At 39.8% G+C, this 10,843-nt stretch overlaps 2 protein-coding genes and 1 long non-coding RNA gene across 7 annotated transcripts in view; 2 read left to right on the top strand and 1 right to left on the bottom strand.

Moving 5' to 3' along the window:
• Positions 1-1,416: 1,416 nt before the first annotated feature.
• Positions 1,417-3,537, bottom strand: LOC117949319. The gene is made up of 3 exons (XR_004657671.1): positions 3,354-3,537; positions 2,114-2,188; positions 1,417-1,697 (listed from the first exon to the last, which is right to left on the bottom strand). It is a non-coding gene; the product is annotated as an uncharacterized LOC117949319 (long non-coding RNA).
• A 231-nt stretch (positions 3,538-3,768) lies between these two features.
• Positions 3,769-7,894, top strand: snapc5 (small nuclear RNA activating complex, polypeptide 5). Its single transcript, XM_034879466.1, has 4 exons — positions 3,769-4,034; positions 4,522-4,649; positions 4,730-4,810; positions 7,269-7,894. Exons 2-4 carry the CDS (start codon positions 4,560-4,562, stop codon positions 7,470-7,472), a joined length of 375 nt encoding a protein of 124 aa, XP_034735357.1. The 5' UTR covers positions 3,769-4,034; positions 4,522-4,559; the 3' UTR covers positions 7,473-7,894.
• Positions 7,895-8,048: 154 nt separating this feature from the next.
• Positions 8,049-10,843, top strand: part of lctlb (lactase-like b) — a 6,226-nt gene continuing 3,431 nt past the window's right edge. For 4 of the 5 annotated variants that reach the window (XR_004657669.1, XM_034879455.1, XM_034879454.1 and 1 more), the window contains exons 1-7: positions 8,049-8,337; positions 9,671-9,673; positions 9,800-9,960; positions 10,054-10,141; positions 10,251-10,360; positions 10,457-10,585; positions 10,748-10,841. Coding sequence is in view for 4 of the 5 variants with exons in the window: in XM_034879455.1 (XP_034735346.1) it covers positions 8,064-8,337; positions 9,671-9,673; positions 9,800-9,960; positions 10,054-10,141; positions 10,251-10,360; positions 10,457-10,585; positions 10,748-10,841 (859 nt within the window). In the remaining variant the exon portion in view is untranslated. Of the gene's footprint in view, positions 8,338-9,527; positions 9,674-9,799; positions 9,961-10,053; positions 10,142-10,250; positions 10,361-10,456; positions 10,586-10,747; positions 10,842-10,843 lie in introns of all 5 variants that reach the window. The other variant, XM_034879457.1, reaches the window with a different exon arrangement.

The raw sequence follows: 10,843 nt of genomic DNA, 5'->3' as shown, positions 1-10,843 counted from the left end.
GGGTTGTCCTGAACAAACCTGTAGTGTTCAAACAGTTTAGCAGGCGTTTTCTTTTTTGCTGCCTCCAGCTTCTTTAGAGACTAAATATGTCTTCTGGCTGTGGCAATAGCCACATGCCAAGAATCAAAAGCAACACACCTTCGATATTCTGTGTGTGTGTGTCGCGTTAGGTCACAGCAGTTTCCTGCTATGACAGCCAGCCACGGCTCGCCTCACGCATGAGGTGGTACTAATCTGCAATGGAAAAAAGAGGAAGGGGCACCGCGGTCGAGTCAAGTCAAGTTGAGGCGAGACGAGCAGGTACAATTGAAAGAAAAATGCCATAAGTCCATAAGTTGACACACATTTAATGGATTCCAATCTTGACTATTTCCCTTAGTGGCAGTTAAACCGTTCAGAAATCCATCCATGAATGCCTTCTTTCCTTGCAAAGATCATAATTATTTTTGTATTATCGGTAAAACCTGCTAAGTTTCAAATTCTTTAATTCACCTCGGAATATGGTGTTACTAAACTAAGCTAACCTGGGCTCATAGAACAAAGGAACTCTTATACTAAAGGCTAACATTAATGGCTTTGGTCTCCTTTGCCTGCATGATGCATTTAATGTGAGAATGAGACCTGTGTTTGTGACCTGTGGGATTCTTTCCTACCAAAGAGGGGTTGTGCTGTGTTAAACTGACTCACCTTGCAGCTCTTTCAGTTTGCGTCCGAAGATTTCTGGCATCTTCTGACGTCTGGAGGCCGCCGTTCCACGTCTGCTACGCCGCGTCCGCTCTCCAGCGCCCCCCGCTCTCTTTGCTGTAGTTCAGGTTTTAAAAGGTAGATTTACAAACTTGTGTTATGGGAAAATGAGAATAGTCTTTCAGCGCCTTTACCTACAATATTGTTATTCGTGTGGTAGCGCGTGGTTTGTTTCAGTCCTCCTCAGGCACGGCACCATGGTAAAAAAACTAAGGGGGCAGGTAAAAATTGCAAGGGGGACATTTATTTTCTTCATAAAGTAGGATAAAAATAACCCATTTACCCAGACTTTACTGGCTGCAACAACAGGGTCAGCACTCGTGAATGTGGCATTTCTTGAAGCAGGTAAATTGTATTTCCTCTTTTTTTTGACAAAGTCAAAGTCTTAAAACACTAACTAGGATAACTATCACTAGACTGTATCTTTTAGCACCTGTCCGTCTGAGGGCTGCTGCGCTGTGACGATACAGGTAGCTGGGCGCTCCTTGTCATCAGATTAGGATTCCCAATCAGATTAAAATTATAGGTCTCCCCGATCCGATTCTCCATCACTCATGTCCAAATCTAGCTTGCTCTAGCTTAAAATAATGCAGCCGCCTTGTCAAAAGACACGTACACATACTGCGTTGCTAGTCTACCGACAGTGGTCTGAGTGCAGCACAGCGGCTTTTATAAGGGGGTTAAAATCATGGACATACGAATGAAGGAAGAGAATGGCTGAAGTGATGGCTTTCTGTGTCAAATATTGCCCGGATGGGATTACGCTGTTAGTAGTTGAAAGCCCCCTGCAATAAAGACACCAATGGGACCTTGTAAAAGTAACTGTGTTGTTGTGTTTGTACGTTTTAACATGGGGGCAGAAAATACAACTGAGGGGGCAAAGCACCCTTTTGCACCCTTGCGGTGATGGGTGCGGTCTTCCTCCTTCCGGAATCAATCCCAATCTGTTTCACCTGCCAGACTGGCTGGGCTAAATTAGCGTAACACCCCCTCATGTGTCACACGTCAGCACTGACCCTATTGGCACGAACTACATTCACTGAAAGACCTACCGTACCAGGTGTACTATATTTTGTTGAATCGTGGTCATTACAGTAAAAAGGGCCGGACCTATTTTTTTTTTTTTTTAACAAATGTTTTACACTGCAACAAGATCTAAAATTCAACGTTATGAAATAAATTAGTCTTGTAGGTCACCGATGTACTGGATGTTTTAATTATATAAAGATAAATTAATTCTGAATAGATGCAGTTTAGTGAAATCTTTTTGGAAAAAATAAATTACTTAGAACTATAAAATCTATATACTAGCACATGCCTGCTTGCAGCGCAGCTCAGAACAGTATTGACAGTTGTACGTAATATATACCTGCTGTGTTACTGCAAGTGTTCCTGAGTCTTTAGAGGTGGCACTGCGTTGCACTGGACAGCTGCTGCTTCTCACCTAAAGCACAGACAACAAACTGTATTTCTACAAAGTGAAATGAAAGGATGGCAGTGCAGTTAATAGATGAGCTAAAAAAAAAAGCATGCAGATTTACAGAAAAGGTAAGAATATTTAGACATTCACACATGTGCCATGAGGATGAGTATTTGAGTGTGTGTGTGTGTGTGTGTGTGTGTGTGTAAACAGAGACAGGTAGGCCAGGTCTCTCCTTTTGGCTGGGCTCCATTGTTAGTCTCCGGTCCTGCATGCATGCTGTGATTACCAATGCACACATCTGGATGGACTTAGTCAAGGAATCCTATAAAGAACCTAATGGGCTCTTCTAACATTTTTGAAGACTGATTAAGAGCCGTTTCAGATCTTGTTCACATGAATGAGTTCCATCTGTGATTTATTTAATTTTAAACTCAATTCGGTTTCTAAAGTTACCTTCTCCCTTTCAGTGTAATGGGGGTTTGGGGGATTTAGGGGAGACTTCCATGCTTTTTAGGTAATATGCAAGACTCCTGAGTATTTACTTGGGGCAGCTCAGATACATGAATAAACATGGACGGCTGCTCCATCGTGGAAATGGTAGGTGGTTCTGTACCATGACAACGATCACAGCTTACTAAACTAGCACAGATATTGTCGTAAATCTGGCTTTTTATCCAATTCATTGTCAAACTTTTGTTATTAAAGTTTCATTATTTGTCTTAGTTATCATAATGTGAAGCCACTATTTGGCAAATTTACACCTTGCACATTAGTATGGTGAAGTAGCAGACCTTGGTTTTAAGGCCTATTTGCCTTCCAACAGTGTGACCCTTACGTTTTATGAGAGAGACTAACACCATGAACTACATTTGTTACAAATTAGCCTCCTAGTGCAGTAAAGTTGACACCTGCCACTTCAAACCTTTCTGTAGAAAAGAGGACGGCCATTGAACCGACTAAAAAGAAATGGCCGCATTAATACACATTCACTCACGGCTAGCTAACTATAAACGTTCATGTTCCATCTGGCCAAACAACTAGCTTCACGTTAGCCTAATATATTTTGTGCACACTTTAACTATTCGGTTGAGAACAGCAACAGCATAACATTGCCGTCCTTTAGACAAGAAAAGAACAACCACATTGTGTTAAAATAATTATTAAAGAGTCTTATCTCAACATTTACCTTTGATGATATTACCCCCAAGGGGTTGTGGGGCCATTACCGTCGTTTGACCACATGATGTCGCCATAATCAACTTTCCGCCACTATTAATGTTGCCTTTAGATGCATCTTGTTAGGTCGTATGTCTGTGATTAAAGGCAGTGGAGTTGTGGATTATTGTGGACTGTATTTAATTAACAAAATGAACAGCGGAAAAAAAGTATAATAAAACAAACAAATAATATTCTGCAATGTGTAGAGACATTTTTTCGAATTATTTTCTGGCACCAGGTTCGTAAAAACTTTTGGACCTTCGGACGTTGTCATAAATGGTTGTTGCTGAACCACGAGATTCAAGCATAGACGTATTATAAAACAGAGGTTTTAAGTGAGTCACTTTTACAATTGTAACGTTAGCTGGTAAACCTCTGCTCTGACAGTCCCATAGATTGTTCGTTCCCTAGACAAAAGTTGGAAATTTCCGATAGCTTTTAATGTTACAATGTTTCCGGATATGACCGCATAACCACAGGAACCAAACTTTAGCTAGTAGCTAGCTGTATATCGTAACCTTATCCTGTTTGAGCATAACAGCTAAGCTAGCTATCAGCATTCAAAACAAAAGCTTTTGGAAGTACGTTATCTTCTTTAAAACCGATTTCGCCGTTAATATGGAGCTGTAGGCAGAATTTAAAAACAAAGGTAATTGTCTCAAACTTATTATTGCTTGTGTAGAACGAATCAGTTTGGGGTACTGCTAACGTTAACGTACTTAGCCAAATTGTTTTTCAGTAAGTTAGTTAGCAGTAAGTAATCACAGTGCAATCTATTGTCCATGTTTTAAATTTGACACACTCTGTACTGCTGTGGAGATTGAACTTCGTTCGTGACTAGATGTGGTAGAAGCATTACTATATTCTACTGTTTCATACTTCAGCCAACTAACGTTAATGGTAAGCTGAAGAATGAAATCTAACGTTAAAGAAACGGAACAGGAACAGGATGAAATAGCAAACTAGCTACGTCTTACCGTCATATCCCAAACAGTTTGGACAAGCATACTTGTAAGAATCCTCAATGATTTCGGTAAAGATACTTGCTGTCCAATACAAGTTATAAGCAGACATTTGGACAAGTTATCATCTGGCATGACACTGTATCCCTGATTACATGATCTCTTTCCTTTTAGTGTTGAGGAATGGTCTGACTGCAGCAGTACCAGTAAAGATGCACAGCCGTCTGCAGGAGTTGAAGAAGGAAGAGGAGACTCTCCTCAAAATCAAAGTCATGCTACAAGACCAGCTAAACAGGTTGAAGGTGAGTGAGCGATTTCACAGAATGCGTGTGGGGGTTTGTGCAGTACATGTGGTTTATATGTTACGTGATCTCTGTTTCAGTTTGAAGAAGGGGCCTTGAAATCTATCATTAGTGCTCAAACAGAAGAAGGAGCCTCTCAGCGCTCTTCTCCAGAAACTGAGGTAAATCCCTGTACCAGAGTGAACATCTGGCAACAACCCTGCTAAATGCTCATAGCTCACAAGCTGAACATATGTTTTTGCTTGTATGTTGATTAATTCACATTGGTTTGTTGAAATTGAAGATCAGAGGTGTTCACTTCACTACATTTCTGTACTGTGAGAGCTGAGGTGTTATAGTGTGCAGGCCTGCATAACCTCAATGATTCCATTTACATCTACACAAAAGTTAGGTTACTCTAGGTAATAACGTTAAGACAGAGCACTGGTAAACATGTTTGTGTGTTGCAGCAATGTGATTACTTTTACCACCCCAGTTTACAGGTAGTACGACTGAGGTATACATGGCCATGTAATTATAATTACCTTGCAGAAATGTTGCCTAGTTTACTGGGTTGTTTTGAATCCCTCAACTTTTGAGGAATATTCACATTTCAAATATATATTTTTTTTCATTATTTCCTTCACACAGAAACATATTTAGCTTTCTTCAGAAGCTGTTTGTGTCATTCAGATATTTGATATAATATTTAATTAGTTTTTTAGTCAAAACACCTCATTTCTGCAGCACATCAAAACTATAAATGAACGCATATGGAATAACGTACTTAACAAAAAAGTGTGATTTAACTGAAGAAACTACAATATAAGACATGTTTTCAAAGTAGCCACCCTTTGCTCCGATTACTGCTTTGCACACTCTTGGCATTCTCTTGATGATCTTCAAGAGCTAGTAACCTGAAATGATTTCCCAACACTTGAAGGAGTTCCCACAGCACTTGTTGGCCCTTTTGCCTTCACTCTGTTGTCCAGCTCACCCCAAATTATCTCGATTGGGTTCAGGTCCGGTGACTGTGGAGGCGCAGCACTCCATCTCTCTCCTTCTTGGTCAAATAGCCTTTACACAGCCTGAAGGTGTGTTTGGGGTCATTGTCCTGTTGAAAAATAAACGAAGGGCCAACTAAAGGCAAACCGGATAGGATGACCTGCTGCTACAGGATGCTGTGGTAGCCATACTGGTTCACTATGCCTTCAATTTGGAATAAATCCTCAGTGTCACCAGTAAAGCACCCCCACACTATCACACCTCCTCCTCCATGCTTCACGGTGGGAACTAGGCATGTAAAATCCATCCGGTCACCTTTTCTCCGTTGCAGAGACACGTCGGTTCGAACCAAAGATCTAAAATATGGACTCATCAGACCAAAGCCCAGATTTCCACTGGTTTAATGTCCATTTCTTGCGTTTCTTGGCCCAAACAAATCTCTTCTGCTTGTTGCCTCTCCTTACGAGTTGTTTCCTAGCTGCTATTTGACCATGAAGGCCTGATTCACACAGTCTCCACTTAACAGTTGTTCTAGAGATGTGTCTGCTGCTAGAACTCTGTGTGGTATTCATCTGGTCTCTAATCTGAGCTGCTCTTAACTTGCTATTTCTGAGGCTGGTGACTCTGATGAACTTATCCTCAGCAGCAGAGGTGACTCTTGGTCTTCCTTTCCTGGGGCGGTCCTCATGTGAGCCAGTTTCGTTGTAGCGCTTGATGGTTTTTGCGACTGCACTTGAGGACACATTCAAAGTTTTCGCAACTTTCCAGACTGACTGACCTTCATTTCTTAAAGTAATGATGGCCACTCGTTTCTCTTTACTTAGATGATTGGTTCTTTCCATAATATGAATTCTAACAGTTGTCCAATAGGACTTGTGCACAACTGATGGTCCCAACTCCATTAACAAGGCAAGAAATTCCACTAATTAACCCTGACAAGGAACACCTGTGAAGTGAAAACCGTTTCAGGTGACTACCTCATGAAGCTCATTGAGAGAACACCAAAGGTTTGCAGCATTATCAAAAAAGCAAAGGGTGGCTACTTTGAAGAAACTAGAATATAAGACATGTTTTAAGTTATTTCACACTTTTTTGTTAAGTACATAATTCCAAATGCGTTCATTCATAGTTTTGATGCCTTCAGTGATAATCTACAATGTAATAAAAAAAACACATTGAATGAAAACTTTTGGCCTGTACTGTACATGCATATGTGTGTCACTGGCATTTCATTAGAGACATGATCATGATTGAACAGTATTTCAAACGTGTTGGCTAACAGTTTTAGACTCCAATTGCTACCAATCACTTTTAAGGCACAACCAGGCATGCACATGGAAGTTTCAATAAACTACAACTACATGAGTCATATATGCTCATTGATGCAGAGTCACTGAAGAAAACTCACAAAGACATAATACTCAGCTAGACATGCACTCTCACATTGATTTGAGCTTTGTTTTGTCATGAAAATATAACCGTGCCCAGAGTAATGTTAAATGACTATGAAAATTAGCAGCATGATAATACTTTACAAAGGTTGTTTCCTGGTTTCATAACTTTTTTTGAAGTTCTGTCTTGCACAGTTAGTTTTTAAAAGTGGTCAACAGGTTCATGTTTATCATTTTGTTTCAGGTTCATATTAACCTTGATGATGAGAGCGAGATCAATCGAACCAAACTGCTACTGAATGCCGCTGTAGATTTTGACATGGAGGAGGAAGAAGATGATGATAATGATGATGAGGAGGAGGAGGAGGATGAGGAAGAGGATGATGACAATGACAATGAGCTTGGGTTTGAGTATGTGCCTGAGGACAATGAGGAAGATGATTACTGAAATTCCCAGTGTTTCACGGGGCTTCAATATTTGCACCACTGAAGAAGAACCACATGTTAAGGGACATCTGTTTATATGTTCACCTGTTTATCACTTATGAAGTTTAATTTATTTGGATGGAGTGAGTAACAGTTACAGTTTGATGATGTGTGGTGCTAACAGCACCATCTCCTTTTCCTGATTTAAGGCATGTCATCCTGCACACCAAACCATGTTAGAATTCATGTGTCAAATTTTGTGAGAAATATCTCACGGAAATGCAGCAAGACAGTGTTGTTAGGTGCGTATAGCTTACTAGACATATTGTGAATTTTAAGGATTAGCATTAAAATGTATGGCTGGGCCATATAAGAAAATAGTGTGTATGCCTTATGTAAGAGATGAAAATTGTAAGCACAAAATAAAATGTTTTGCATAGGGTTTATGTGATTGATTTTTACAATGTACACTTCTAGCTTTATGCCAACAACATACAGTAATATTTTCAGATTAGTACATGTTTGCTTATGCGCAATTAGAGGATACATCCCATTTTCCGTTAAGATAATACCCAATGTTAAATTGTCCTAACCTGACCCAGGCCAATGGGTAATGCAGTGCAAACACTTTCCACTAGCAAACCATTCAGCAATTTCTAAACAGCTAAAACAATGCAGTGAGCTTCACAATGAGACCAGCTTTCACACTGACAGAAAGGACAGCTCTGGAGAAGGGTGGTGCTACAACAGGCGACGTACAATAGAGATTGCACCAATAGATATATTCAGCTTACTACGTGGTCTGCTGTTCGAGGAGAGCAGTGCACCCAGGGATTCAAGCTCATCAAACACACCTGCTGCAAATGAATTCTTCATAAAGTACACAGGTAATTGGACATCTCATTTAGTAAGTGTGAATCAAATGCTATTGATTTTTGCACTAGTGATTTAAAATGATATGAAGGAATATGGAAACAAAATCCTTAAATGAGAAATGATATACCTGGGAAAAACAGGTGAACGGGAATGTGTATTACAGTTAGTATTCATTATTGCAGCAGTAGTTTAATATTTTTGAGGTTATGTGTCTAAGATTCATTTTCTTATAACTGTCAAATGATGAAGTTATTAGCGTTCACATTTAGTCTACATGCGTGGAAAGGTCCATCCACTGTCAATACTGTGATTGTGCACTGTAAATATATCAACCTCTTACATTAACTTTGCTTACAGAGGTGAAACCATAGTTTGTGTGGGATCTGTCTGCCTCAGCAAGATGAGCTCACACTCCATTGACTTTGAAAAAGGGTATTTGGCTCTGCATTAGGGATGCGGGACCCCCCATAGTCCATAACATTGGATGCTTTCAGACTGTTTGATGACAGTTTAGTGTAATTATATTATGAATTTTCTTTCTGTTACTGATTTTGCTTTTTTATTTTTTTCAGAAAAGAGATGTGTGTTTTTGTGTCTTAGATATAACAGGTGCTCCAGACCAAGCTTGTTATTGGGATTAAGAGGGGATGCTAAATGGTTCTCCTCTGCAATGGTCACTAAGTATATTTACTCAGCAGTACTTAAGTACAAATACTTAAGTACTTTTCTTGAATCTTTTCTTTTCATTTTCTTTTTACAACATTAATCTGACAGCTTTAGTTACTAGTGACTTTACAAATTACTTTATTCAATTAATTTTTGCACACAAAACTCATATATTTATAAAAGATAATGTTTTATTATAAAATTGAACTGCCCAACAATATACGGGCCAACAACTGAAATGATTAGCCAATTAAACACTTAATTGATTGACAGAACTGTTTTAATCTTTTCTAGTTTTAACACTGTGGGGATTTGTCTGCACTGAGTATTTGTAATTGTAATTTCTGATGATACTTACATACTTGGATCATACTTAGTAACATTTTAAATTCAGGACTTTTATTTGTAACCGAGTAAATCTACAGTGTGGTATTGTGCATTACGTAGTAAAGGATCTGAATAATCCACCACTGCTCCTCTGTGTGCAAACATCAGTGAGTGACTGGAGCCTAACCCGACAGTGACTGTGCTGCAGGCTCAGGAGTACCATGCTGCCCCGCTGTGCATTCAGTGTGTGCCATTGCCATGTGTTTGTGTTGGTGCTGTGTCTGTCTTCGGCTGAGGACTTCGACTGGACAAAGAACGACCACAGCTCCTTCTATTATGGCACTTTTCCAGCTGGTAAACAAAACTTTTCTCTTCAGTGGGATAGAGGCAGTACATTTTAATGATTTAGTAGTTGGTGGTATAATATCCTCCCATAAGAGCTGGTCCTCTGGTGGTTGTTGCCAATGTTGTATTTATTAGGATTTTCATGGGGTGCCGGAAGTTCAGCCTATCAAACAGAAGGGGCCTGGGACAAAGATGGAAAAGGACTGAGCATCTGGGACGTGTTCAGTCATAAGAAAGGCAAAATACAACAAAATGACACCGGGGACTCCTCTTGTGAGGGCTACCACAAAGTCAAGGTGGGCTGATCAGGTGTGGTGTGTCTGAGCGATATGGAGAGACCAGAGGAGGGGGCAAAGGAAATCTGAATAAATCACTTGTGTGTTGTACAGGATGATGTTTCTCTGATAAAGGAGCTGAAGCTTAACCACTATCGTTTCTCCATATCCTGGCCTAGACTCATCCCCACTGGCATAAAGTGTGAGTTGCCGCTGTTAACTCAAGCCTTTTGCAACCAAACTGCCGCATGTGATTTCATTTGTTAGTTGCTTAAACAGAGGAATTATCCACACTTCAATACCATTTGCAGCTGACCATATAAATGAAAAAGGAATACAATACTATGATGGACTGATTGACCAGCTGCTGGAAAACAAGATCACTCCCATTGTAACTTTGTATCACTGGGATCTTCCACAGGTTGGTCTAAAAAACATTGATATTCCCAAACTTTAGCCTTTTTGCAATAAAGCACTATTTTTCCTTACCAAGTTACTGTACTCTTTGCTGCACTAGGTCTTACAGGAGAAATATGGTGGATGGCAGAATATAAGCTTGGTCAATCATTTCAATGAATTTGCTAACCTGTGCTTTGAAAGATTTGGCAACCGAGTCAAGTACTGGATGACTTTCAACAATCCATGGGTATGTTTAAAAGAAATAATTTTCAGGTTTTACATTCATACCTGCCTTGTAACATATTTGTTTTTGTTTGTTTTTTATCATAGAGGTGAATTAATATGTATCTGTAATTAACTGTTACTGAAAGCACTATTATCCCACTAATAATCTGCTAACCTCCTTTAGTCTGTAGCGGTTGAAGGCTATGAGACTGGCGAACATGCTCCTGGACTGAGACTGAGAGGAACAGGGGCATACAGAGCTGCCCATCACATAATCAAG

Source organism: Etheostoma cragini, chromosome 8 (assembly GCF_013103735.1).
Source record: "Etheostoma cragini isolate CJK2018 chromosome 8, CSU_Ecrag_1.0, whole genome shotgun sequence".
Taxonomy (NCBI): Eukaryota; Metazoa; Chordata; class Actinopteri; order Perciformes; family Percidae; genus Etheostoma; species Etheostoma cragini.
The sequence above is the reverse complement of the archived record's forward strand: the minus strand, read 5'-3'. Positions and strand labels throughout refer to the sequence as shown.

What these genes read in the sequence shown, in the direction of transcription:
- snapc5 (XM_034879466.1), top strand. Translation starts at nt 4,560, where the DNA reads ATGCACAGCCGTCTGCAGGAGTTGAAGAAGGAAGAGGAGACTCTCCTC. An exon ending in ACCAGCTAAACAGGTTGAAG is followed by an intron (nt 4,650 to 4,729) that starts GTGAGTGAGCGA and finishes TCTCTGTTTCAG; the next exon opens with TTTGAAGAAGGGGCCTTGAA. An exon ending in GCTCTTCTCCAGAAACTGAG is followed by an intron (nt 4,811 to 7,268) that starts GTAAATCCCTGT and finishes ATTTTGTTTCAG; the next exon opens with GTTCATATTAACCTTGATGA.